Below are 27,993 nucleotides of genomic sequence, written 5' to 3'. Positions count from 1 at the left end.
TTTCTTGTGTATAATCATTTATTCTTTAAATGTTCTAAAATAAATTTGCAAGGCCATCATTTCATAGCAGGAGTGCAAGGAATCGGAAAAAGACACAGCAAAACAATCAGTTTCATGATTTTATTTTACAGTCAGAAAAGGGGAAGCCAATGATTTCAAATCTGTTAATCCAGATATAAGATATATAGACAAATCAATTTAACAAAAATCTTCTCTAAGGAAGGCTTAGGGGAGAGGAATTGGGGCAGAGAGAGAGCAGTGAAAGAATCACGCACACATTCATTTGGTCCCAGTTCTAGTACAACTTTGGGACTCACAATAGCCAGCTGAGCAAGGTGGTTAAGCTGGCACACACCCACCTACCTGACAAGCAGAGGAGAAGCTCTGCAGATTTTCTACTTCTGATTGCCAGATTAATGGGATTTTGCTGGGGACAGTTGGACTGTTTGGGCACCATGAAGAAAAATAATCTAATCAAGGCAATAATAAATACTGACAGGCCAGGCACATGATTTCAAAGGCAGACCAGACACATAAGGCATTCTCTGCTCTTGAATATTTGTCCATAACAAGCTCTTTGTTCAGATCAGATGAGGCACAGCTCAGCTAGGAAAATGCCCTAAAATCGGATGCTACCCTGGGACTTTAGTGCTCTGCACCCAGTTGGAGCGACAGAACAGAGATATGGCAATGGTACTAGTAAACGTCTGCACCTACCAACATCAGATCCACCTCTCCCTAAATCAGATGCAAGGGCTTCTCTGGGCACAGGGAGCACAGAAGGATATTATTGTGAGCTGCCCTTAAATTCTTGAGAAACGTGAATTCAGGAGGAGGCTTATCTGCCTAGAAGATGCAAACTGGAAGGAGGGGAATACATGAATGGGACCAGGAAACATATAAAAAAGGGTAAGAAGGTTGGGCCCCTCCCTGGAGGATGCATGTTATGTTACAAACATTAAGGCATCATGGTTACAGGAAAAGTATCACAAATGGAAAGGCAACCCACATCCCCCAAAGAGTAAATGTAGGCCATGAACATGACTAAGCCTGGCAAGTGCCTGCCGCCCCAACTGTTTCCAGCCTGCATGGAATGATGACTTCTCGGCACCTCGCCCTTTGCTCAGAGATGGCAAGGGGGGCGGGTTCTCCCAATCCTTTCCCCTACAGACAGAAATGTTGCTTGCTTCCCCTTTACCACCTGCCTGAAATGTATTGAAATGGGACAGCAGCAGACCTCTTACTCAAGGCCAGAGAGGGATAAGAAGCACTTCTGCCTCTACACTTGGGAGGCACAAGGCAGGTTTGGTCATTGTTATTGATTCTCGGGAGGAAATACATTACAGGGCATTGAGCCAAAAAGATCTTCCTGGTGAGCTAAAAATGGGAAGGGAAGGTTGTCCAATGCCAGCACTTTGGTACAGGGAGGGGTTTCTACTGTAGCCACTGTCTGAACAACTCTTGGGACTTGGCATTGAGAGGGCTAATCTTTCCACTCCTTCTTGATAGTCAGGTTCCACTCCCAGGAAAGGTGATCCGTCTTATCATCATCTGTAAATTTAGATCGGATGTTGTAAGTGCCCCGGGCCAGCATGCCCTTAGGGGCTTCCTCCAGGGGGGTTAGGAACTCATATTCCTCAGCCCGTGGCCCGTAGCTTCCAACCATATAGTCAGTCTTGTCAACTGGAAAGAGAAAAACAGCTGTAAGGCACGAATGGCAAGAATTAAAAGAGTCACTGGAAGTTGGGCAGTGCGAGCTGTAGACAGCAGATCAAAATGCCCTGACAGCTGTCATATAAACAAATCTGTGCTATCTAAAACCAGAGCGGCACCAGAATTGAGCTTTATTTTTCTATGTCTGTGATGGCAAACCTGTGGCATGCAGAGCCTTCTCTGTGGGCACGCGCGCTGTCGCCAGATGCTCTCTTCCAGGTTCCGGTGCTCCGGTGCGTGCACTCGTTTCAGCACTTGGTGCCGAAAAGGTTAACCATTACTGTTCTATGTGCTCAAGTGTCCGGATTTCTTTCAAATCTAACTTTATTCTGAAGCCTTAATATCCATTTTGGGATATGGCCCATCCATTGTTCACCCTTCTGAAATCTAATTCTTATCGGTAAGTCTACACCCATTGACATTTTGCTCTGCTATTGTGGATTCTTAATAAACTTCAATCAAGTATTTCTGGTCCCAAACTGTGTCTTTGGGGGTTCCAATATAGAAACATGCCTCAGAAAGCGTAGCCATTTTCACACTGACTACCGGATGGATTTAAGGTGCCCTTATTTTTGTCAATCAGCAGAAAGTGAAAATGAAAGTGTTTTCCTTCTTTTTATAGTAACTATTCCATCATCTTGTTCTAACTGGGTGAAACAGATTTATCTCAGAGAACAGCAGTATCAATGGATCATCATACTGAAGGCGTCAATGCATCTTTAATTGAAGGATCAATTGAAGAAAAACCAAAAGCCACCCAAAGTAGTTGAGGTTTATATGTTCTTTTGCTATTCCACCTGTTTTTGGCTGCCATTCAAAAATGAATCAATTTCCTCTCCATTAGGCAAATACTAAGTTTCAACTCTTTGCAGCTCCTTTCAACCTAGGCTAGACACTATTCCTGGGAAGACACAAAGCTACTTCTCCTCAAGTACAGCATAAAGAATAGAGTGGACACTTACTTTTTACTCCTTTCCTGAATGTGTGTTGAATGTACTTGAGCCCTGAAACAATCTCCCTCTTTACCTATAATGAGCAAGAATATATAAAATCAATACACAACTTTTGGCCAAATGCCTTCCCTCAAAACTATATGCTGAATTATTCACAGACTGACCATTCTGATAGGCACTACAATAATTCAAAAGGAGACCTTACCTGAAAAGAGATTTTTATCCGGTACTCTACACCTTCCTTCAGCACAAATGACTGCTTCTTGAAACTCTCCAAATCACCTGAAAGGAAAAATTAGGAATGACTTCTTCCAAAAGATGCAAATCTGACAAGCAACCTGTGCAGTCACTTCTATGTGCGATATTAGCTTTAAAGCCTGGTTGTAATCACCATGGAAATGAACCTTTAAGTCAGTAACATGCTGTTCATGGGTACCGATATGAACCAGACAGGAAACTAAACAGAAAGCGACATGCAAAAAAGCAAAACATTTGTCTCTATTATAATTATTTGTAGCAACACTTTTTGTCCTCGCAAAGGTGGCATTGGAAAGTCAGACAGCATCCTAATAGTCCCCTCCTGTTCCTGTGGGAACTGCATTGGCTGCTGATTTGCTTCCAGGTCCAATTCAAGGTGCTGGTTCTCACCTTCAAAGCCCTACATGGCTTGGGACCAGGCAACTTTTCCCAATTAAAGTGGGGAGGCAGGGAATGCTATGGGTCCCCCCTGCAAAGGAGGTCTTACTGGCAGGACCAAAAAGAAGAGCCTTAGCTTCGCCTTACAGAATAGATAAAATGTGATTTTTCAGAAGAATAGCCACCCTTATTGGCTTTTTGTGCTGCAAACAGACTAAGCAACTTTAATTTCGAATTTCGAATTTATATTTCGAATTTATATACCGCCCTTCTCCCTGAGGACTCAGGGCGGTGTACAGCCAAGATAAAAAACATAGAATACAAATATTAAAACATTTAAAAATATATATAAAATTTGGCCCAAAAAATTAAAATCGCAGACTAATTAAAAGGATTTAAAAATTTTAAAAATTTCTTCTTAAGCCAACCCGGCTTGCTGAAAAAGATAGGTTTTCAGGGACATCCTCATGGGGCATCCTCATGATTTAACAATTTATTGATTACCAGACTAATGTTTGTTTTATACATCTGATAAAGTTATCCAGAAAATTGTACATCATAAATGTATCTGCCTTTTAAGATCCCCCCAATATTCTTTTTTTTTTATCCAACCCATTTACCTCTCAGATTCAACTCCAAGGGACCAGGAGCACTTGCACAAACCAAAGTCAGTTTTGTTACCACCACATTTGGACTACAAGGGTCTGCAATGGAAGAGAAAATATACCTCAGATAAAACATCAAACCTTCTCTGCCTTCATTGCAACAGAAGTGTATGCCTAGAAACTCTGGTCTTCTTTTAGGAGCTTTCTAGCCCACAGCCCTGCAATTACGAATGCTTATGCAAATCTCCTCCAATCTGATACTCTCCAGATATTTGAAGGCTTATTAGTCATGTTTTCTTCTTAACCTGACAACATTGGTCTTAGGATTCGCAATGCAACTGGTGAATGCCAGCCTTTCAGAACTTTTCCAGTTATCTGGCAAAGCATGTGGAAGAGGCGGAGATAAGAATGATGGAAAAACAAGGGTGCCAACTTGCAGAAAGAGCAGAGCAACAGAAAATGCCTCACTCATTTCATACTGCAGCAGAGTGACAGCCCACAATAGAAAAGCAGATTGCTGATCTTAGCCAAGCACTCTGAAACCTTCCTGGAGTCATGAGTGATCTCTTCCATTTGCTACGCTCTCTGAAATGGACAGGGCTCTCTCAGCCAGCAGAAAGGACACAATCCACAGGGCAAAATCTTTCTTCTAAGTATTGTTACAAGATCATATAAAACAAGGGCTTCATGCAGCCCACAAGTTTGAAACCATTATGTCAAGCCAAAGTTTCCTTGATTGTGGCTTATTATACAACCTTCGTTTGCTGAGTTCACCACAGCATATAAATTATAGTTTGCTAGGTTCACATAATTTGATGCACTACATACCGTATTGCAGTTAAGAGTATATGAACCCAAGGACAGCCAGGAACATAAAAGTATCCAATACTTGGCAGAGGCCAGCTGGATTCCATATCCCCAGCTGGATGATGAGGGCAAGAAAACAGCCTTTATGGAACATTCTGGTTTCTGAGGCTAAGTCAGGTGTCCAAAGCTGTCCCTTCTAGTGCTTACGCACACTCCTCAATGAAAGAACGTGTCTTCCAGGAACTCACCAGCAGTGATGGAAACCTTTCCCAGTAGGGCTTCCTTATACTTGCGTAGACTTTCATCATCTTTGTCCAGCTCCTGGATTTCCTGGATGCTCTTTTGAGCCGGGGGCTTGTAGTTGACAGAGTGCTCGTCTTCCTCATTTTCAGCTGCAATCTGGGCCAGCTGCTCATGGGTAGGCTCTTGCTCAGCCATCTCTGCAACTCTGTCCTATGTCTGAGGAACGTACACAAGGACATTAGTAAGTATCTTGGCGGCTGCAATAGTTTTATTTGCTTCTCCCCTGAACAAATATTGGCTTAAAAAGTTTTAAAAACTGGCCTTGCTGTTTGGCTTAAATAGTCAAGATTCAGATTCCTTAAATATTCAAGATCCAGGTTGGAAAGCAGAAAAAAAGATTCCCACCTGAAGCACTGCCTTCAAGAGAAAGAGCGTAGCATTTGCACTTTGCCCTCCAGGAATAAGATTTTCATGTAGGATACAGATTCTGCCCTTCAAAGGAAGCTCAATTAAGCAATGTCTACTGCTGCCTTCTAGCCTCCAATGTAATACAGGTAGTCCTCATCTTACAACAGTTCATTTAGTGATTGTTCAAAGTTATAAAGACACTGAAAAAAGTGACTTCACACTTACCACTGTGGTATCCCCGTAATCACATACGTGATCAAAATCCAGATGTTTGACAACTGATTTATATTTCTGACAGTTACAGTGTCGAGAGGGTCATGTGATCCCCTTTTGTAACCTTCTGACAAGCAAAGTCAATGGGAAGGTCAGATTTACTTAACAACAATGAACGAATGTGTCTTCCATTACAGCTGGAATTCACAGCAGTAATGGCAATGTTTCCCAGTAGCCCCTGCATTGCTAATTTAACTGCGGTGATTTGCTTAACAATTGGGGCAAGAAAGGTCATAAAATGGGGCAAAACTCACTTAACAAATTTTTCCTTACCAACATAAATTTTGGGCTCAATTGTGGTCATAAGTTGAGGATTACCTGTAAATTAGTTTATTTCTTGCAAGTAGTACCCCATATAAGCTAATCACCCCACAAAACTGCAGTCACAAGGTGCCTCTTGGGGAAGGTGGACATGCCCAATGTAGTCAACTGCAGAATGCCAAGACCAACTTAAATAGCTCTTTCATTTGGGGGAAGGAGCAGTAAATAAATTTCCAAGAACTTTCCAAACAATTAATAAAAAAACAATGAGGCAGGTTGCAAAAGTAACCATAGATAATGCGTATAATCTGAGCAAATTATTTCACACATTCTCAAGTCTCCTGTTAATTACATAAAGCATGCAAGAGTAGCTTTCACTACTTCCTTTTGCATCTCTTTCTCAGACTCCATCTGACAAATATGCAAAGATCAGAAAAAGAAAGTTGTGCCATCAGATACTTAGCAGATACTGGGACGCAGTCAAAGAGTAATTTGCATTTGTGATACACTGAATTGACCAGATGTGAACCTGCTTCTCCTAAAGTACACACTTATTTGTATTGCACAGTGAAGAAAGCATGATGAGGACCCATAAGTTGAAATAATGCCAGATGCTTTGCCTCAGAATATTACAAAGAGAAAGTAATGAAGTGATGCTAAAACAATTCTTTTAAATTAGGGAAAAGCAACTTCTCTACTCTTATGAGCAAAAGTAAAATTTTGAGCTAGTTATGTGTGATTCCACAAAATGGCTGCCATGAGGAACTTGTCTGTTCACAATATGGCTGCCAGAGCATATATGGAAGTCCCTAAATACCAAATTATTAGGCAACTTAGTGAAGGTACTGTTCTATTCTGGAACTTGAGGACGCTACAGGTACTTCATTATCATCCTCCCCCTCCAAAACGTTATCATCTCTACGTATTTGAATCCTATTCTTCTCCAAGCAGGTAGGCATACTTCCAACATAGCACAACATTGTAGTTACAGTATCCATTTTTATTTTTCAACAATGCTTAGGGAGCTTATCTGGGACCTGAAGCATTTCTGTAAGTAAAGTGGTATGCCAACTTACATTTTTAAAAAGCAGTAAAACAGTTTTTTGTGTGTGCCAAAACAGAAGGGCTCCATTCCTGTATTTATAGGAACAGGGTACAGTAAACTACAAACTCAGTGTACCGATGCATTTAGATTTCAACATATTACAATTCTCAGCCAAAAATGGTCAGATTGAGAAGTCTGAGAACTATGGGAACAAGGCCAAAGGACACATCCTCAGGAATGCAGTTGCAAACTGACGAGGAGCAGCTCTCCAAGGTTTCAGGTGATAAAACTGGAGATGCTGAGGACTGAATCTAGGACTTCCACTACAAAATGTATGCTATATTAGAGCTACAGTCCATAGATGTGCTTCTGTATGTAAAGCTCTGTCTGGCACTTATCCCAATCCTGGAACCATCAGAAAGCCAGACTAGCCACAAATCAATGTTTCACCCTAATTGGCTTAACACAGGAAGCTCATAGGAAGAGGCAGTAATCACACATACCCGGTTTCCCCCAAAATAAGACTTCCCCTGATAATAAGCTCAATCGTGCTTTTGAGCGCATGGCAATAAGGCCAAGTGCTTATTTCAGGGTTCAAAAAATATAAGACAGGGTCTTATTTTTGGAGAAACACGGTATTATACTTGGATATACAGTTCAATAGCTTTCAAATGTGGCAAATGAAACAATTTACGTGCAGTATGTGTAAGCCTTAAAAAAAGACTTTTCTGCCCTTGTTAATCAGGTAGAGTTTGAGGTAGAAATGCACTGCACTAAGAATCAATGAGGAAACTGGACTGCTTGTTTGTTTTAAATATATTTTAAATACTTCTTTAGAACAGAAATAGCAAATGCCACTCCTGAACACAGCACAGAACATTTTTTAGAAGAAGAAAAGAAGAAATATGCAGTATGTATTCAAGTACGAAGCACTGCATCATCTATAAATGGGAAGTGCAATTAGCCACACAAAACAGATCTGTAGTTTCTACCGAAGAGCACTTGATCTTCCTGAAAGTGGGACAGACAGGCTGGTGACACAGAATTCAATTATCTCATCTAGCCAAAATGGAGACTTGAGTCTAACAGCAGCACCCACACTCTCATCACATATGTTTATCTACAATTTGGCAACCGTCTCCGCACCTTTTACTCCTGACTTTTTCAAGCGGGTCCCTAGATCCCAGTTTTTCACAAACACAAGCATCTTTCAAGGTTATTTCAACCATTTATTCTTGTTAGTGTTCTCTGATATGATTAGTTATGACATTGTGCAAACCATATCCTGGTCACCCCTTATGAGCATCAGGCATGCATAATATACTACTGGGAAGAAATTTTTTAAAAAATAGTTTTCTATTACAATTTAGTATTAAGCAAAAATGTTGGGATATGTTAGGCCTTCTCACCTTTTAGTTACAGGATAGAGAATGAGGAAAATAGACAAAGGAAGGGGGTTTCTCAGACAATGGAAAGGAATAGCTTCTTTCCCGTGGGAAAGGAAGCTGGTAGATTTAAAACCACACCAGAGATGCATTTCTTTAGATTAATCATCTCAGCCAAAGTATGTGTCCATTCTAAGGAAAAACCAGACACAGTATATTCTACTCTTGAATGCTTTTTGTATCCAAGCTAAGGAAACCCCATCTATCTTAGAGCACCGTTACCTGTAAAGAGGGCACTATGTGCAGCATCTTCTGACTATTGTGCAGCAAACTGTCTTTGAAACAGCAACAAGAAAGACTACATGAAGAACTACAGAAACTATGGTTTTGCCGACATAAAGTTTGACCGAGTATCAAGGAAGCATCTCTGATATCCAAAAGGCTACTCAAAATCCTCAGCCACTCAGTCCTTATCAAGTCTTCACCTGTATTCAGGGAGCCCTGAAGACAAGCTCCAGACAGCAGTAGTAATCATAAGGCAGAGCAGCCGGCTGTCAAGACTAACAGTATAAAATGATGTAGCTGAGCCTTGCATCACTGCAAGCAGCACACCCTCCCTTTAAGTCAGGAAGTTGGCTCCTATCCCAAGGGTGGGTCCACATGCCTTTAACATTACTGAAGATTTGCTACTAGTGGTACAACTCAGTTGCTTTCCTGTCTAAGCTAGGGTTGAAAAGCTTCTGTTCCTGTTCCATTTTCAACTCAATGAAGGGGAAAGGAAGCCTTAAACTGGCCAAAAGATAATATAGTTCTTACTCCACATATACTGTACTTTGATTCTCAAGCTTGTACTGCAAAATTCACCAATGCTCTTTCTCCATCAACTCTTCTAAAAGCTATCAAGGAAATCCATAGATTTTTGCAGACCCACAGCTTTGTGAAAATTTCATATACTTATGTATGAAATATATATACAGTAATCACCTATCTCTGAGCCCCATCCTTGGATCTAGATGCAAATTATGCTTAAAAAATTACTTCATGATGAAAATCTCGCAACTTTTGAGACACCCTAGGAGTTAATTATGTCCCTAACAACAGAAGAAAGAACTGTTAAGACACATGAATGGCATGCAGTAAGGGTCAACACAGTAGATGAACTGTAAGAGGAACTAATTATAAATATGCAATGGCTTCCTAGCAGCACTATCACAAAATCAGAAAGTTTCTTCTGACATTCCTTAGGCTCAAAAGTTAATACTCTAATGACTGCTGAAATGTGACAATCTATTTTGATGGCCAAACTTCCCAGGGAGAACCTGACTCCACAACCAGGAGAAAGACCTATCCTAGAAGGATTTACAGCTGCTTTTCTTCTAAAAACATATGGATGTTTGCAGAAACCAATATTGCCTTAATAGTGTCAAGAATAAGCAGAGGCCCAGGGATCTGTACACAATCAATAAGGCACTGTGACTCCTGTGGTCAAGTACTGCCTCTTAGATCATCAGATCATAGATACTATGCCCACATTAACAGAGAAAGGCTGTGCTAGAAATAGTTTGCCAGAACATCTGAACCTCCTCCTCCGCAACAGTTTACTATGTTCAGTGGAATAAAAATGCCTAGAAGGAACAAAAGCTTTTTATCTGTAATTTCCAGGTGTAGCTAAATACCTGCAGATTCATTTAAATTACATTCTCAGGTGCCCTGCCCAGAAAACTCACAAGGAGAGAGGTACTAAGAAACAGCTTGGAAAGGACTCCACAACTATTTTCACTTTTCGTCTCCTTAAAATTAGTAAAAGTAAATGGAGAATAAAGCTGCCAACTCTTGCAAAATTGAATTCTCAATATCTTTAAAGTACTACAAACTAGATATTATGGCAAGAAAAAATAAACAGAAGTTTATCCAATTGTTCAAGGCTTTCAAGAAGCCCTAAAATCAAACAAACCAGGGTGTTTACATAGAAAAAAGTCAGATTGGAAAACCCAGTAGTTTGGATATTCCAAAATATTGTTAGCTTATTCAGCCAATCATTGTACTGCAGCATGGAAAAGACTAAAGTATCATGATACATGCATGCAGTAGAACCCATATGGAGCATATCCAGTTTGCAGATATGCATCTGTGGGAAGTATAAATCACAATATATGACAGTATTCTTCTGATTTCTGCATTTGAGAACTTGAACTACAATGAAATAACAAAAAAGAACATTTTTATAGATATATATTGGTATACTTTGATTAAGCCAACAAGTTATACAATATAATTTGCAAGTCTCTGAATTTCCAAAAAATTACTGTCTAGTAACAAGGTTTAAAAAAACTATTGTATTTTTTTGGACTATAAGACGCTCCGAAGTCTAAGACGCACCTAGCTTTTGGGGAGGAAAACAAGGAGGGAAAAATCTGCCTCTGCCTCCCAGCAATTTACGGCCTCCATATGTCCCGTTTTCTGCCTCCATACGCCCCATTTTCTGCCTCCGCGCATCCTGTTTTTGGCTCGTTCCAGGCAGCAGAGAGGGGATACGCGGAGGCAGAAAATTGGGGCACGTGGAGGTGACGAGGCAGCAGCAGCGATGGGCGGCAACAGGCGGTGGCGATCCCTGCAGCCTGGAACAGCTGATAGGTGGTATTCGGGGAGGCCAAGCCAACCACCAATCAGCTACTCGTGCTAAATCAGGCTCTACTGAAGCTAACCAGGCTGTTTGCTGCAAGGAAGTAAATTGCTGGGAGGCAGAGGCCAGTGGGTGGGGGCCAGCGGGTGGATAGGGCTTCGGCAACATTTGCTGTATAAAACGCACAGACATTTCCACCCACTTTTTTTTGGGGGGGGGAGTACGTCTTATACACCGAAAAATACGGTAATTTAAAATTGAGGAAAAGAAAAAAATAAATCTGGCTGGCATTAAGACAACAGATGTAGCAAGATATTATCTTAAATAACTCAACTGAGATATTTATCTCAGTTGACTTATTTAAGAGGGTATCATCTTAAATAAGCCAAATGCAGAAGAGATGTTACGTTGCACAAAGTACCTTCCCAAACTAATGTTTGTTAAAAACCAAAATATTTTAAAGAGAAAAATATTCACAATTATCTTGAATTTGCAATCTTTATTAACGCAGTATAAATGCTAAATGCCTATACAGTAGCTTCTGATCCCTGGAAACACAACCCAGTGTCTAATACTATGTTTCCTTTCTGGCTTGATCAGTAAGTGTCTCTTAGAATATGAGAAGGGACAGGAAGAGGAAGAAGAGTCAGAAAAGGATGACTGTGACAACTTCTAGGTATACCACATAAGAATGTGCTTCAAGTACCAATATAGACTAACAGGTTTTTTAGTAATATGAACATATATTGTCCTAAATAAAGCTGTGGAAGAACCAATTGGAAATGTGTACCCTTAAAATGAAGAGCTGTTTCAACATTAATGCAGCTGTTAAAGATATAACCTCCAAAGAAGAGGATGGAATCTCACAGCTGAAGTTGAATTTAAAGATTTAAAGTGGCTCCAAATGTAGATTAGAAAATGCAAAACACAAGAAAGTTGGCCTGTGGGCCATGAATCCCTAAAAATAGGTGTCTTCATTTTAAATAAGCATCACTTTATATTCTGGGCAGCAATAAATGATTCTTGTTAATTGGAAATATTTTTAGAGTGTAAAGTAAAGTCCTTTTAACTCTTGTCCTCAACTAATGGCCAGGATCCATTGATGACTGTGGCAATGGAGAAAACCTGAGCAACGTATTTGTAGCTTGCCCTAATCCAGAGGTGGGCAACTGTGGCCCTTTTACAACCTGTGGAGTTCAAGTCCCAGAATTCCTGAGACAGCCAAGCTGGCTCAGGAATTCTGGGAGTTTAAGTCCACAGGTTGTAAAAGGGCCACAGTTGCCCACCCCTGCCTTAATCAATCTTGTTTAAACAGATTTTCTACTAATTTCAGTTCTTGCAACATGCTTCAACTCTTTGGAGATCTCTAAAACAAAAGGAGAAGCTAAATGGAAGCAAACTCTCAAAAACTTTTTCTCAGAAAACAGAAATAGACTTAATCCGATTATAACCCTGAGAGAGAAACATTCAGTGATGTAAGTAAGACTGAGGGCTTTGCTACTAGAAAAATCTGCAGCAGAGAAACTAGAAGCTTCTTACACAAATGGTTCTCAACAGTCAACCATTAATTCACTTGGATTCCAGTTAATGAATTGGAAATATGAGGGGGTCTTTGGTGCTCAGCTTGGTTGTTTTCTTGCAGATGTTTCATTATCCAAACTGATAACATCAAACTGGTTCCATAATCCAATGGAAACATTGCAGTAAATATTGACAAGATAAAAACAAGTCATTTCAAGGAATGTTCTCTTTTATTAGAAATACTATACTGCTAATTGCAAGTATCAGGAAGTTCTCAGACAGAAAATACTGGGCTAAAAATTATGAGCCACTCAGAGTTGCTTAGATGAGATGTGCAAATCAAATAAATATAAAATCAAATAATACAAACAACAAAAATACAATATAAATAAAATTAATAACAGTAGTAGTAAGAGCTGTGTGCTTGCAGTATTGAATGCTGGAAGGAAATAATCTTTACAGAAGGGTGGCATAACACTAGCAGATGAAGAAAATCACAATCAGGCAATTCGGTAGACCAATTAGCATAGTGGTACTTAATGTGGATACCATCTACCATATTGAACTAATGCCATCCCTTTCTCTCAAAGTATCTAAATCACAATTATCTGCAATCTCCTACCTAAACTATGCTAAGCTGCACTTCACATCACACTCAGCAGCCACTAATGTATTTCCACAACATGACAAAATAGTAACCCCATCTCTTCATTAGCATTTTTTCTAATCAGGAAGTTTTTCAACATTTTCATTCTTTTTCAAAGAAGAATGGTTAAGTCAAGAACCAGGCTTTTGCCCCATCACATATCTCTGCAGTGTTTCACCAACATCAAGACTGGGCGTGTGTCTCTCTAAATAAAGCACAAGATGAACAGCCTTGCCCAAAGAGTACCCAAATTAACTGAGAAGGGATGGGGATATGATTGCTGTGTGCCTAGAAGAATGGCACGTACATTTCTATCCTCATTACTGCCAATCAATGAGGATGAGACAAAACACTCCTTCAGATGCTTTGTATTCAGGCCTATACAGGGAAGGGTTTTATTTTGTATTCAGACCTAAAATGTTGTCGAAGGATTCATATGTGCTAGTGTACAAACAGCTTGTCAAGACAGAATTTCACCCACATTCATCATCTGTGCTACTAGTAGATCTTACAACAAATTATCACCATCATTGTAAGGCAATGTGTAAAAGTACCCACTTGCCATCTTAATTCTACACAGAAACCAGAACAGATCACATGTTCCTTAAAGTGATTTGACTTTTATTTGCATCATTAAATCTGATGCCAAAAGACGACATTCTTCTCATGGCAAAAACACCAAAAACCCTGAAATATATTATTATAATTAATTTTAATTTAGTTATCATAATGCTAAAACCAAGAATAACTATTTATTATTATTATTCTCTTCAGTGAATTTTAAATAAACATTGTTGATAAACTTCATGAACAATAACAGGACAGCATACTATTAGTTCACTTGTTCTGCATAATATTCCAATCTTAATATTGTATACTGCTCAAAAAAATAAAGGGAACACAAGCAGAAGACATCCGAGATCTGAATGAATGAAATAGCCTTATTAAATACTTCGTTCTTTACATACAGTAGTTTATACACTGCTCAAACAACTAAAGGGAACACAAAACTACTGTATGTAACGAACGAAGTATTTAATAAGGCTATTTCATTCATTCAGATCTCGGATGTCTTCTGCTTGTGTTCCTTTTATTTTTTTGAGCAGTGTATAATCAGTGAATTCTAACATTACAGCCAGTTTTCTGAAAAGCTTCTGCCTTAATCTAGATAAAGTACAGTATGCCAATATGGTAATAATTGATGCCTGTAGGCTTCCAACTTTGCCAAAAGAATTACCTAAATCTATTCATGATGCTAGATAAAAAGCTCAACAGATTCATATAGTTACTATTACCGCTCTGGGCCCAGATAAAACTAATAGTTACAATTTATTCGTCATTAAGCTTCCACAAGCCTTTTTCTCTCACTCTCTAAAGAGCTGGAAAATTATTACTATCCTTCATAATAAAACCATTTAATAATTACCCAGTTCTAATTTTTCCTCCTTCTGGTAACCAATGTTTATTTTGTATGACAAATAGAATAGGTAAAAATAGTAACTGCATTTCAGTGTTTCTGTAATAATATGAATCATCATATACACTTTTTTCAAAAGGGGGTATTTATTTGCCTGACTGGCAATCACTCTGAAATGTATTTATTTTAACCCTAGAAACATGAAAATATATGGGCTATGATGATATATCTTGTGCATGGCAAAATTCCCTTAATTTGATATTTAGATATGTGCTAGTTCAAACTAAGCTTAATTCATGTAGCCTATCTTATTTTCACAAATTTTCTTTCAAGAGGCACTATGAAAACTTCATTAAAAATCATCAACCTCTTCATAACAAAATACAAAATAGTTACTGTAGGCTTTAAAGAAGCTGTTCAAAAATAAAGAAAATGTGAAAGATGAATCCAGAAAGTTACAATTAGCAATATATTTTGAATCCTTTATAGCTAAATGTTTTTTTATCACCTTGAGATGCTTATAATTGTAGCAGGTAGCAACATATAAATTATATAAATGCATACACATCCATGGTTCAGTGGCGTAATGATACAGGTAGCCCTTATTTAGTAACGATGATGCATGGATTGGTTACAAAGTTTTTTTATTTAGGACCTTCAGAGGTCTGTAAAGCAAAGAAAAACTGAAACAAGATAAAAATCAGTCACAATTTCATTTAGCCATTGTTTCACTTAACAATTAGTTGTTCCAATTGTAGTTGCTAAACAAGGACTACCAGTAATAGATCCAAGTAATGAAACTCTAACTACATTTATAACGAGCTATGCATCCTATGATTACCAGTAAGATAAAAGAAAGTGTTCATGATAACCTGAACTACAAAGAAGGGCCGGGTGGCTCAGCAGACTGATAGCATTGTGATTAACACCAGCTGTCTGCTGTAAGTTCGAATCTCCCCAGGCTCAAGGTTGACTCAGCCTTCCATCCTTTCTAAGGTAGGTAAATTGAGGACCCAGTTTGTGGGGGCAATAAGTTGACTTTGTATAAATATACAAAAGTATGAAGGCTATTGCTTAACGCAGTGGTCCCCAACCCCCGGTCCGCGGACCGGTGCCGGGCCGTGGAGTACCTGGCACCGGGCCGCGCAGCGGCTGGGGGACATGAATGCTGTAGCGCAAAGGCTCCTGGGCCGTGCGCAATGGGCCGTGCGCAAAAGCTCCTGGGCCGTGCCCCCACCCCTGCGCGCGCTCAGTGGGCCGCGGCGATAAAAAGGTTGGGGACCACTGGCTTAACGCATTGTAAACTGCCCTGAGTCTCCGGAGAAGGGCGGCATATAAATCAAATAAAAAAAAATAAAAAAATAAAAAATTAAATGACTATATTTAAGGTCGGCAGGCTGTGAAATTCTAATTCACCTACTTATGTGACAGTTTTGTGTAAACCCAGAAAAATGAACTGCTTGAATAAACCACAATTAAATTAATCATGGGTGAGCATTTTGAACAAATAAAGCCACAGAGATTATCCAACGGAATTCAGAGAAAATAATATTTAAGAAGAGATCAAAATGTATTGATAGTGACCTACACCGAGCATTTAACTAACGCATGAAATGCTAGGAGAGAAGCTATGAGTGACCCCAGCAGTGAGAATGAATTGAGAAAAAAAAATGCTCCAAGAAAGTTACAGATCCAAAGTCCAAATCGGGCGGAGCGGAAGCTCAGCTATATTCACGGCGCTCTACAAACTGAAAGCGAGGGATGTTTCGGAAGGTTACCGAGAGCCACCAGACCGCGGCGTTTGAAGGCACGGATCGTCTACAGCGCAAGCCTGGTTAGGTTAACATGCGACTCTCCTGCAGGGGAAATCGAGCAGGCAGAGGCAAGTGCGGAGGCGCCAATTAGGAAGGCCAATGGAACAGGACCGGGGGCGAAAAAAAAAACCCCCGTCGCACACAGGCACCGGCTCGGCCCAACCCTCCACCCAAGCAAATGCAACCTACCCAGCACGTGCGTTCTCTGCGCGCTCCTAGTGCTCTGCTGCTGCTGCCGCCGCCGCCGGTGACGAACGCCGCCCGCCACCGCCCAGATCTACCCCGCGCGCGCACCCCCGCACTTCCGTGTTACTGATCAATCGTCACTTCCTTTCACGAGAAAGCAGTGGCTTGCCTGCCTTTCTTTCCACTGCTCTTCGGTGCTTTCCTCCCGAGACATCACTTCCCTTAAATAGGCCCAGCATTGGCTCCCTAAGCAAAGGCGGGGTGGGGGTGGGGGGACGGACACGGACGACCCAACGCGTGAGGAGAGACCATAGAGAATGTATGGTACGGCTAGAACCTACTTGTGACGCCTTATTTTTGGGTAGAGAAAGGCGGGGGGTGGGGCAACGAGGCCGAGTCGCTCTCACCTCGCCCGGTAGCCATCTTGGCGGACTTTCGATCCCTGATGTGCAGAGGGATCCTATTGTGTGGGGAGAAAGCAGGAGGTCCTGGCACGCCGCCTATATAAAAATTGACTGCTTGCTGCCGGACGTTTCGCACTAGTGGGAAAGCTTCGCCCAACGATTCTTAAAAGAACTTCAAAACTAATGCTCTTGGATAGCTACCCAATTTAACGGTTCTTTTCATCAATTTTGAACAAAATTGGTTACCCTTTATTCTGTGTGTGTGTGTGTACCGACTATTTAACCCAAAACTTCAGTCCATTCCCATCCGTTTTGCTTCCTAAATTTAAGCAAAGACTACAGCAGGTCCTGCAAATCCCAATATAACTGGAGAGCGACTTGTTCTACAATGTTCACTGAGGCCATAAATCCTATGAATTTTATTAGGTATTATAGAAGAGAGAAGGCCGCAAAAGATGTGGTTTGCTATCATTTTTACGAAGCACCATCGTACAAGACCAGTTATATTATAGTAGCAACTGAACTAAGACCTGAAACCCTCCTCCCAACCATCTTGATCGTTACAGCGTTTGTGCGCTATTCCCTTGTTCAGTCGCCAAATCGTGTCGGACTCTTCGCGACTCCATGGACCCACCGCACGCCAGGCTCCCGTCCTTCACTGTTTTCCGGAGTTTGTCCAAATTCATGTTCATTGCGTCGATCTAACCATCTCGTGCTATACTGTAAATCCTACTTACAGCAAATGAGCACCGAGATTGTCTTCATTTATTATCACGAATAGCTGGCTAAACATTTGGTAAAGGAGTGGCAAAAATCCTAGCATACAGTACTATATTTGCATTCTGATACGGGTTCTGTACTTTTCACACTATTCCTCCATTAACCATTCTACAAATTCTACATGTTACATATTCTAATAATTTGTTCAAGAGCAGCTTTCTCATAGTTTTTCAAAATATTGATGTCCTATTACAAATTTCTTAAGTATAACCGGTATGTCTTTTTCACTGCACTAGCAAAATATCTGCAGATCAATCAATAAAATAAACATAACGGCTAACATAAAAATTGCAATAGTATTTCAAAATAAGAATAAAGGTTATGTTTCTTTACAAAAGTTAAGAAACTTGTGGGTTTCCAGATATTGCTAAACTTTAACTCTCTTCATTAGCTATTGAGAACTGTCGTTCAATAATATTGAAGGATTTTGTTTCTCTCCACATTATGCCATAGTAAATTACCCAAGTTTCAAGTCTGTGTACTAATTTTTATAGCTTTGATATACATTAGAGAAGCTCTTGCTTAGACCAATATTTCCTACTAATCTAGTGTATCTGCACAATTATGAAAAGTATATATGTCCTCAATATACAAACTATCGACATACTTCACATTATATGGATGTTAAAATGAAATTAAGTACAAATAATAGTTTCACTTTATATTAATGTATTTTCTCATTACCTTGTCCATATCCAGTTATCTTTTAAGTGTATGGTTAAGCATTTTTTTAAATCATTATATGCCTTAATTAGAGTGAATGTAAGGTATTTGCATCTTAAGTTTCCCCAAATATTTATTGTTACACTTATGTAGATAATAAAATAGTGTCACATATTACTATTTTCCAACATCTAACATTTACATATACTTGTTTCATTTATTTATTTAGTCGCATTTCTATGCCGCCCAACTCCCAAGGGACTCTTGGGAGTCATTGCTATGTAGAAGTATTTTTTGGTTAAATATCTTAGTATCAAGAACCTTCCTTTGGCTGTTACTCCTGCATAACTTTGGTATCCTGCTATATCCATTTTTTCAAATTATTGATGCATTCTAATTTCAGCATTAGGATATTCTGATGTTGAAGAGGCAATGTACCAATAACCAGACAGGCATTAATGCTTTTTAGAACATGTTCTCTTGGTTACCCCTTAAGTATCTCACCCACCAAAGATGAGTGTTTTCACATTAGTCTGATATTTATTCCATCCCACACCAGTTAAGAAGATCTAGAAATAGTCTTAATCTGTTATATAATAAATTTAAGCATAGACCATTACAAATGTCTTTAGATTTACTTGAAATAAGAATTCAATAGGGAATTACAAGTTGAAAGACTAAATCTTTACTTGGCATGTTGGTGTCACTGAATTTTCACAGCAACCATTTTACAGTAAAAATACTGAGGTGGGACCAGCACTGAACTTTGGAATCAAGTGTTAAATACAAAACAACTTTTAACAAGAAAGTTACTCCCTCCCCATGACCTCCAAAGTCAGCTTCACCAGGGAACATCATCTCCCTGCAACAGTAGTCACAATGGCGGCTTTCGCACAAACTGAAGGAGAAGAATTAGCACATAGAAGATGGTGGGATGCAGAATTTACAAACCCCTTCTGGAGCAGAGTGGAGGAGGGAGACCTGAGAGAACAGAATCCCTCCTCATGGGAAGGGCAATCAGCACCAACTATTTAGTTGGGGACTAGCAGGCAGTCTGCTTCCCCTATTCATCTTTGCTTTTGCAGCCTCAAAGCTAGGCTCCAGCTGCAACATGAAGCAGACATTTACAGCTCTAGACACATTTCTATTTTATTACTGCCAAAGTGAAAAAGCCACTTTGGCCCAACAGGCAACCAGTAAAATTTTTCCCAAAAATAACTCGGTACAAAACAGATCTGTTTCAGAATTTAAAAAAAAGAAAGAAACCTTTACATGAGTTTAAAACCTATTTCAAAACATAAAAGTAAAACAAATTCCATTCTTGATATTAGTAGCCGCCGCTATACACCCTTTCCCTCCCACTAGGGAGCATGGAATGAGATGTCTGCAGTCCTTTCCATGCATGTGACGCATCATTAGATTTAACTGGTATCCATCTAAAAAGAAAGGAAAAGACATTTACTTGTCTGTAAACAATTAACTGAAAACAAAAGAAAGCAACAGGCTAGGCATACTGATTCTCTAATGGCAGAGATAACTGATATTACATACTTTGCCATGAATTATTTCAAGGCAGATTCACATCCAGGAAAGGATTTTTTTTCACAATGATTTTAATTTCAGCTTTAAAGTATTTGGAGGAGCACAATCCCCAAATTCTAGATTTTCACGAGAAAAGTCATTTAAAAAGATGGAGAGTTCTTTCCTTATATATGTATGCATAAATATCTAAACCTATCTCAATTTAAATGCAGGCCTGCTGAACATTTAACACATACTAATTTTCAGGGATGATCATTCGGTAGCAATGTGCACAAACAAATTCTACTTCCAAATAATATTTTAACATTATAAAATGATCCAAGCAGAACAGCAATTAAAAAAGCAAAATACGTCTGGATACATTAATGAAAAATATAGAGCTTAGAATTGCTATTACATTATAGAACTTGATTTTCTTTTGTGGTTCAACACGTGTTAATTTCAATGACATAAACATGATCAGATAATCATACTAGAATCATAATTAGTGTTGTCAGGACTCCTTTCACATTAGTGTGGTTTTCATACCCAGAAGGAGCGTACAAGCAACTGAAAACATACATGCCAATCAACTATTTAACATAAAAATTGCTGCAAAGTTATGGGAGCTGTACATGCCAATTCACTCATCAGGGCAACATTCTGTCTCAATCTTCTTTAGTACATTACTCACCCTAGCATTATAAGCATCCAATTGTGCATCCAATTCTTCTGCAGAGAGCTGCTGTTTGGAACTCCTACCAGCACCTCTGCCTCTGCCTCTATTGCCACGACTGCCTCGTCTGTTGCCACCGCCAAAACCACCTGAGCCACCACGGTTTCTTGTCATACCGCCTCTACTTACACTAATATCAAAAAAGATACAGAATTAGAGGTGTTTAATCATACATAAGCGAAAATGCAAAGTACATCAGTCTAGAGGTTAATGTAAAAGTAAGCACTACCACAGAACATGATCAACAAACCACAAAAGTGAATCACTGTATCTGATGTCTTTTACAAACTGGAGGCCCTTTGATTACAATTACTTTAGAAAACTACAGAATTTCTCTAGTCTCTATTTTAAGTACTAACATACGTAATACACAATAGGCCTACTTTGGTTTATGATAATAATTAACAGTATGTTAGAATCTAAACTCTGAAATAGAAAATCTTTTTGCTGGATAGTAGGGTTGCAATATGAAGTATATAAGATCAAATACCAATTTTGACTATTTAAGGAATTGTAATGTTAACTATTATTTGGCAAATAATACAAAGTGACACTATCCCCATTTCAATTTTTTTCTGGAACCATGACTAATAAATTATCAAGAAATTTGGTCTGATTATTCTTTGCAAATTTATTTTTTCACTTTTTCTAAAGTTAGACAACTAATTTAAAGGAAAGCAAATCAATTACACTATAAGATATATATCTATAGATAGATATAGATAGATACACACACACAAAATGACTTGAACAGTCTACTGAGGAATAACCACATTGTAAAGTGTTTTTCCCTTATTTTTCCCCTTACATACAAATGACTGTGGTCCACATAACATGTTAGCCATCCTAATCTGTTGTAATAATACTTAAACAGAGTTTGTACATCACTTTTTAAGTTAAAAATTCAACTTCAAGTTTTCTGTATGAATACAGCAGACTCCACTAGTGTCTGTAGTAATAATATAGATGCCATCACAAAATCTTGAAAACTATAGGCATAATCTATTTTAACTAAAGAAATGAACATTACGATAAGTTTTTTTTACCTCTGTATTGGTCTCCTCTGTGTATCTATCTGTGATGTAACCAGCTGAATGTTCATGGGACGTCCTAATAATAAAAAGAATGTACGTGATTACCATAACTTAAAATAAGTCTAGCAGCAAAAAATGCCAAAAGAATAATTAGGGAAAGATCTATCCAGAAAAGATGGCTCTCCCTCTTCTAGCAGCCATCGATTTCTATGTTGGGCACATGGAGAGAGAATGGAGCTCTTAACTCTCCCCTACCAGTCCCTTACTTCATTACACTGTATTCCACGTACTTGTCTAAAGTAGTTCCTTGTCATCTAAGGAGAATGCTTATATACAAGTAGCTTGTTTATTACCAGAACCATGTCAGATCACTTCTCATCCTTGTGTAATACCCAATATGATTAGCAAGTATATACATACCATCCAAGGGAACGCAATTGTATTGCTTCATAGCCTTCAGAGCATCAGCCTTCCTCTCAAAATGAACATCTGCAGTACCTAGACTACGTCCAGAACGATCATAGTGTACTGCTGCCTTCTTTAGTGTCCCAAATTCTGCAAAAAGCTCCTGAAATAATGGAAAGGCAAGGTTAATGTAACTGAGAATGGTAAGAGGATCTTTAAGTTTATTCAGAGAGCCTAGAAATTATAATAGAGGACAGTACATCCACATCATTTTGCTCTTATGTCTATAAAACAGTTGTGTTAAACAGTTGTGTTTTTTCTTTTTCAATGATATGTAAAGATTAATATTTTATCATCTCCCAAACTATCTATTTTCCATACCCACCCACCTCAACCAAATAACTCTGGGCAACAATTCTAAAACAATTAAAACCAGTACAAAATATGTACCAGCTGAGAAAATTATAAATACAATAAATCAGTATATTTATAGTCAATGAGGCTAATTTTAGAACATTAAAAAACTCATAATATTCATGTCAAACTGTTACTGATTTTCCCCATTTGTATCAAAGGAGATAGTTTATATACAAAATCTATTTTGTACATGTTTCCATTCTAGGAGAATGGACTGAGCTATAACAGCTGACCAAAGTACCTTTGTGAGCCTAACAGTCTAATGTGGATTTGAATCTGAACTTTTCCCAGTCAATATTCTAATACAACCTTGCTAACTTTGAGATGTGTGAACTTCAACTCCCAGAATTTTCTCCAGCCTACATTCTCAAAATTGCCAAGATTGAGAAACATTATTCTAATCACTACAATAAATCCGTCTCCTAGCATTCTCTTTGTCCTAGGATTCAGCCTAGAGATAGTAACATTACATCAAGTTTTTCAATGAAGAACCGAAGCTGCATTTGAATTAGATACAAGCTATTTTTTCTTTTTCCCAGCTTCAAGAACAAGCCAAAAGATCTGTTCAACAATATGAATTGGCCACCAGAATAAAACTGGTGGAACATTTGTAGAGAAAGTTCAAATGTACCTGAAAGTTGATTTGCAATAAAGCAGCATTGCATGAAAATTTTATAAGGAAACGGCACTAAAAGTATATGCTATCACTTTCAAAATATAGCATATCAATGTTGAATATCATGGCTAATATATGCTACAGGTTGATGCTAGAATAAATTCTCTGCCATAAGAAAATCCTTTCAGGAAGACTTTAGTAAGTTTTAGTCTTCAATACTAGTGTAGTATTGTCAGAAAACAAATGAAAACTATGATAAACGGCAGAGTTTATTCCATTTACGCACTATCCGGAATCCTTTATTAAGAACAAACATACCTGTATGTCTGCATCCGAAACACCAAAATCCAGATTAGAGACGAGGAGCTTTCCACCCGTTTCCACGCCAGCGCCAGGGCCAAAGCAACTCTCGAACAAATCATGTTGCCACTTTTCAGGGAGTTGTTTTGGCTGCGAAGAGAACGAGTTCCGATCACTAACAGCCCCGATCTTTTCTATTCGGTTCAACATTTTCATTTCCTTTCGCTTTCCAAATTTTACGAAACCTAAGCACACCGAGATACCGAACCAAACCCCGCAAATCCCAACAAGAGAGCGTCCCTCCCTATAAAGGCGCCGGAGAATCTCGCTCTACGCTTGCTTCCCCGATAACTTTAAAAGGCCGCTACTCCGTCTCGCCCATGGCCGTAACTCGATGGAAGAGCCTCCTAAGAGAGGCCTTACCCGGCTGTAGGGCGCGGGCCTGTTCCTGCCGCCTCCCCGGGACAGAGCGGCTCTGTTCCGGACGGGTCCGCCTCCACCTGCGCGTCCAGCTCCTCCTCGCCCAGCTCCTCCTCCTCCTCCTCGACCTGTAGCTCCTCTTCCCCGGCCTCGACCACCGCCGGCTCGGCCACCTCCGCCTCGCTGACTCCTGTTCAGCTTGATAATGTCGTCCAAAGACATATCCATTTTGTCGCCCATGATGGCGGCTCCCTCCGGCTCCTGGGCCTACACTTCCGGCCGCGCTATACCGGGGACCGGAAACGGATGAGGCAGGATTTAAGAAATGGAGGGGTGGAAAGAGCGTAAGCGGACAAACTTGGTTCCGTGAAAGAAATAAAAGGCTGCCTTCCCTTGGCCAGGTTTTATAGGAGCGGGGCCTGCAAAATGAGGTAGGGGTGGCTAGAGTGGGCGGGGACCTCCGATGGGAGGGGGGATTGGGAAGAGCTGAGTTTGGGCGCGAAGGTTGGTGCGGGGGCACGGGACTGGTGGGGGGAGCGATGACGACAAAAAGGGGCGGGGCGGTGGGCGGGGCTCTGTTTTAGCCGCTGGCTATTTGGGGTGGGGAGGAAGGAAGGAAGGCGGACGGCGTTCGCAGCGGCCTCTCAATTACTATCACCCTAGTCATGTGTTAGCCTTATCTATGCGAATTTACCACTCAATTAGGTAAACCCCGGAATGAATGTGGTCGTGTGAACGCAGCTTAGTGTGTCGTGTTTCCGATCGTTTTCTCTCAAGCCGCCTGTCTTCAGCCCGCTGGCATTTTTGCGTCTGTGTGTGTTCATCCATTGCCACCCTGTTTTTCCTAGTGTCGTAATATAAAGCTTTATAAACAAAGACCATAGAATGTTAATAATATCCAGTTTTGGAATTGCCCAGAATGTTTCACCTGACTAAATAATAGGAGAAAGCAAAGGCAAAAGTGAATTCTGCCCCTTTCCCCGAAGGTGGGATTTAAATTAAAACAATCTCGGTTGTAAATTTGCACAATTTTAGAGCAAGTAAAGAAAAAAAAATGTGACGGCGAAGCTAGTAATTAATGAGAAACCTGCCACGTTTTCCTGTGGGTTTGTATTAGAGAGTCAATCTATTTATATAGTGTTGATGGATGTGATTATTTTAGCATTTAGCTATCTTTGCACGCAGTAAAATTACAGCAATTGAGATTTATACATTGTAGGAAGAGGTTTTCCCATTATGTTGATTTTGGTGAAAAAGGCAAGTTAGAATTTAATTAATACCTTCAAAAATTGCAACTTGGAACTTACTGGACTTAATTTATAAACTGTTAATGAAATAGGATTTGGAGATAAAATAGGTCAAAGATTGCATGATTGAATGGATGCCAAATTTAAATACTGTAATAGAGATGCAAGAATGGGAATTTCAATGGCAGAAGAATTTTAAATTTACTCCAAATATTGTTTTCAGAGAAAATTGTTACAAGATGTTTTATCATTGCTCTGTTATTCCATGTAATATGTCCTAATTGCTACAGTTCTAGAAACTCTTGGAAGTGCAATAAGCAAGGTGGATAATTTTTTGTGAAATATAATGGCAATTCAGTAAAGTTCAATAGTTTGGGAAAATAATATATTCCCAATAATATATTACAGTGAGATGAATTTTGAAAGTTGACTTCTCTTTGCAACCAGACACATTTTTATTAAATTTTACTAAACCATACATTTCTTCAAAGTGTGCAGGTAATTTTATATATACTAATTGTATAAGAAAGAGAGTGTGGTCCTTTGCTTAAAGAATTCCTTATTAAGTTATATTTTAAAGTTAAAAATAATCACTCATTTAAAAGGTAAATCGGGTCTAAATGGAACTTTTCTTAAATGATTATTTACTCTCTACATTTGTACCACATCCTACGTTTATTTTTTTTTTTAGTATTTATAGTTTATATTTAAATTATATAAGAAATTTCCTAGTGTGTCCTAATCTATTATAGCCTATAAATTTAGTTTGTGGTTTATATCGTGTTAACCTTGTACTTTTAGTTTGAATTTTAATTAGGACTTTTGAGTCTCCTTTAGTAAATGATGGGTCATAACTTTATAATTAACTAACCATATAGTGAAAAACTAACCTCCATTACATTTTAGATTCCATGATTATTTTTGTTCTACAGTTATATTTTACTATTTTATTCTTATATGCATTTCATGTTGCATGGTTTATAGTCTTTTCTAAAATGCTTAATACAATTTTAAAAAATTTAATACCTAAAGCAATTTATTTTTTATTCACCTATGCTACTTTCCTAATTAAACATCCAGTTTCAAGCAAAAGAGGGATGAACTTTAAAACATGGTGCAAGATAGATTTCCTATTTTAATTCCCCCCACACCTCAAATACTCATAGAAGGGCTGTTGGGAATCAAGCTTCAATTGCATCTTATTTAGCAATCTCTTTAAATTATGTTTTTCTCCTGAACCTCTAAAAGAGGTTGGTCTTCCATACATGAAATGCTGTTTTATGGAATCTAGAGGCAATCCATATCTTCTTTATGCCATCTTTTAATTTGTAAATGAACAGATATTTATCATACATTCATTTACATGGATATTTACATAAGATTCAAAAGAGACAATAAAAAAGGAAACAAAGACCAAAACATCTCCTCATCAGTAATCAACATCCAGATAAGCAGAGATTAACACCAGGATTAGTAGCAGACCAACAATCAAGCTGTAAACAGTATCCCATTAACTAGCAAGAAGAAAACAGTCCCATCAATACTGACAGGGCAAACTACTATAAACAGAATGCAAACCCTATTGCTTGTGACACTGAAAATGTTCCCTAGCTGAATAATGAAGTTTCTGCAAGAAAACAACCAAGGAGTACCAAGTTTTAACTGTTGGCAAAAACGATGGCACAGTACCTCTTATAAGTTATGAAGCTGTGTGTAAAATAATGCTATTTTAAATAACAGTTTTTCATATTTAAAGGAACTGTATAAAAAGCAACAAAAGAAGTTGCAGTTAACCTTATTTTTTTTCCTCCCCTTCAGAGACTATCCTGACCATAGTAGTCTTGACTACAATGAAGGTGAAAATCAAGAGCTGGCATGGAGTTGCTTCCTGGCTCTGGGTTGCTAATGATGAGAACTGTGGCATTTGTCGAATGGCTTTTAATGGATGCTGTCCTGACTGTAAGTATTAATCTTAATTTTTTTTGTCCTCTTGAGCTGAGTATTCCTTTGATTTTGCCCTATTAACATTTGTGTTTTCAGGTAAGGTGCCTGGAGATGATTGTCCTCTTGTGTGGGGACAGTGTTCACACTGTTTCCACATGCACTGCATACTGAAGTGGCTTAATTCTCAACAAGTTCAACAGCACTGTCCAATGTGCCGACAGGAATGGAAGTTCAAAGAGTGACTCTGGCAAGATTTCTCCCCCAGCTTCTTTTGGATCTAGTAATTTGCCAGAATTACTAATATCGATCAAGAATCAAGGAGAAGAAAACTGTTATTATATATTACAGTATTTTCTCAATGCCACCATCCTACATACAATGGCCCAACGTATGGTACCACACCAGCTGAGCTCTCAAAATCTATAAAATGCAAGGAAAGTGATGACTATGTTGGTATGAAGGCAACAAGTAAGCAAACCTCCAGTTTCAATTTTAGTAGTTGATTGAAATGAAATAGGATTATTTGCGTAAAATAGGTGTCTCAGTTGTATTTTTATTAAGACTATTGTTTTAAATGCTGCTGTAAAATGTGTACTTTCAACTTCAATGTAAAACACCCAAATCTCACTTTTTTTGTAATGTGTATTACTGATGCCTTGCTTTAGTATACAAATAAAAATTATTGACTTCTTGACTGTAGTTTTAGACCTCAATTTTAACTTAATAATACGGGAGCAACTTGTTCAAAACAGAGAAAACAATTCTACTAATATAGATAAACTTTTGATTTAGATATAAAAGTTGACAAGGCGTCAATAGCTCAGGCTTGTGCCAGCATTTTTGCTGCACACTTGGCCTGCAGTACAATAATTGTTTATTAAATTTTTGTTCTGCCAGACTCAACAACACCATGAGGATTATAAGTGAATGTATTAAAACCATTCCAACTTTCTGTTCTTCCTGTTCCAAC

The 27,993-nt window shown here is 38.8% G+C and overlaps 3 protein-coding genes across 3 annotated transcripts; 1 reads left to right on the top strand and 2 right to left on the bottom strand.

The window, feature by feature from the left end:
* Nucleotides 1-106: 106 nt before the first annotated feature.
* Nucleotides 107-16,650, bottom strand: ARHGDIA (Rho GDP dissociation inhibitor alpha). The gene is made up of 6 exons (XM_070937647.1): nucleotides 16,540-16,650; nucleotides 4,963-5,173; nucleotides 3,923-4,006; nucleotides 2,872-2,948; nucleotides 2,676-2,739; nucleotides 107-1,683 (listed from the first exon to the last, which is right to left on the bottom strand). The coding sequence occupies exons 2-6, from the start codon at nucleotides 5,150-5,152 to the stop codon at nucleotides 1,484-1,486; spliced, it is 615 nt and encodes a 204-aa protein (XP_070793748.1). The 5' UTR covers nucleotides 5,153-5,173; nucleotides 16,540-16,650; the 3' UTR covers nucleotides 107-1,483.
* Nucleotides 16,651-19,514: 2,864 nt separating this feature from the next.
* Nucleotides 19,515-24,163, bottom strand: ALYREF (Aly/REF export factor). The gene is made up of 6 exons (XM_070937645.1): nucleotides 23,836-24,163; nucleotides 23,431-23,562; nucleotides 22,095-22,242; nucleotides 21,687-21,750; nucleotides 20,599-20,770; nucleotides 19,515-19,819 (listed from the first exon to the last, which is right to left on the bottom strand). The coding sequence occupies exons 1-6, from the start codon at nucleotides 24,070-24,072 to the stop codon at nucleotides 19,805-19,807; spliced, it is 768 nt and encodes a 255-aa protein (XP_070793746.1). The 5' UTR covers nucleotides 24,073-24,163; the 3' UTR covers nucleotides 19,515-19,804.
* Nucleotides 24,164-24,172: 9 nt separating this feature from the next.
* On the top strand, nucleotides 24,173-27,717 carry ANAPC11 (anaphase promoting complex subunit 11). The gene is made up of 3 exons (XM_070937646.1): nucleotides 24,173-24,263; nucleotides 26,898-27,038; nucleotides 27,120-27,717. Exons 2-3 carry the CDS (start codon nucleotides 26,930-26,932, stop codon nucleotides 27,263-27,265), a joined length of 255 nt encoding a protein of 84 aa, XP_070793747.1. The 5' UTR covers nucleotides 24,173-24,263; nucleotides 26,898-26,929; the 3' UTR covers nucleotides 27,266-27,717.
* The last annotated feature ends 276 nt before the right edge of the window (nucleotides 27,718-27,993 follow it).

Source organism: Pituophis catenifer, unplaced genomic scaffold, assembly GCF_029215685.1.
Source record: "Pituophis catenifer annectens isolate HBS135680 unplaced genomic scaffold, rPitCat1.0.hap2 SCAF_2, whole genome shotgun sequence".
Taxonomy (NCBI): Eukaryota; Metazoa; Chordata; class Lepidosauria; order Squamata; family Colubridae; genus Pituophis; species Pituophis catenifer.
Note: the sequence above shows the minus strand (reverse complement) of the source record. Positions and strands in the feature narration are given on the sequence as shown.

What these genes read in the sequence shown, in the direction of transcription:
- ANAPC11 (XM_070937646.1), top strand. Translation starts at nt 26,930, where the DNA reads ATGAAGGTGAAAATCAAGAGCTGGCATGGAGTTGCTTCCTGGCTCTGG. An exon ending in TAATGGATGCTGTCCTGACT is followed by an intron (nt 27,039 to 27,119) that starts GTAAGTATTAAT and finishes TTGTGTTTTCAG; the next exon opens with GTAAGGTGCCTGGAGATGAT.
- ARHGDIA (XM_070937647.1), bottom strand. Translation starts at nt 5,152, where the DNA reads ATGGCTGAGCAAGAGCCTACCCATGAGCAGCTGGCCCAGATTGCAGCT. An exon ending in GGATAAAAATCTCTTTTCAG is followed by an intron (nt 2,740 to 2,871) that starts GTAAGGTCTCCT and finishes TGCTCATTATAG; the next exon opens with GTAAAGAGGGAGATTGTTTC. An exon ending in ATTCAGGAAAGGAGTAAAAA is followed by an intron (nt 1,684 to 2,675) that starts GTAAGTGTCCAC and finishes TTCTCTTTCCAG; the next exon opens with TTGACAAGACTGACTATATG.
- ALYREF (XM_070937645.1), bottom strand. Translation starts at nt 24,072, where the DNA reads ATGGGCGACAAAATGGATATGTCTTTGGACGACATTATCAAGCTGAAC. An exon ending in GGCCCGCGCCCTACAGCCGG is followed by an intron (nt 23,563 to 23,835) that starts GTAAGGCCTCTC and finishes TTCTCTTCGCAG; the next exon opens with CCAAAACAACTCCCTGAAAA. An exon ending in CAATTGCGTTCCCTTGGATG is followed by an intron (nt 21,751 to 22,094) that starts GTATGTATATAC and finishes TTTTATTATTAG; the next exon opens with GACGTCCCATGAACATTCAG.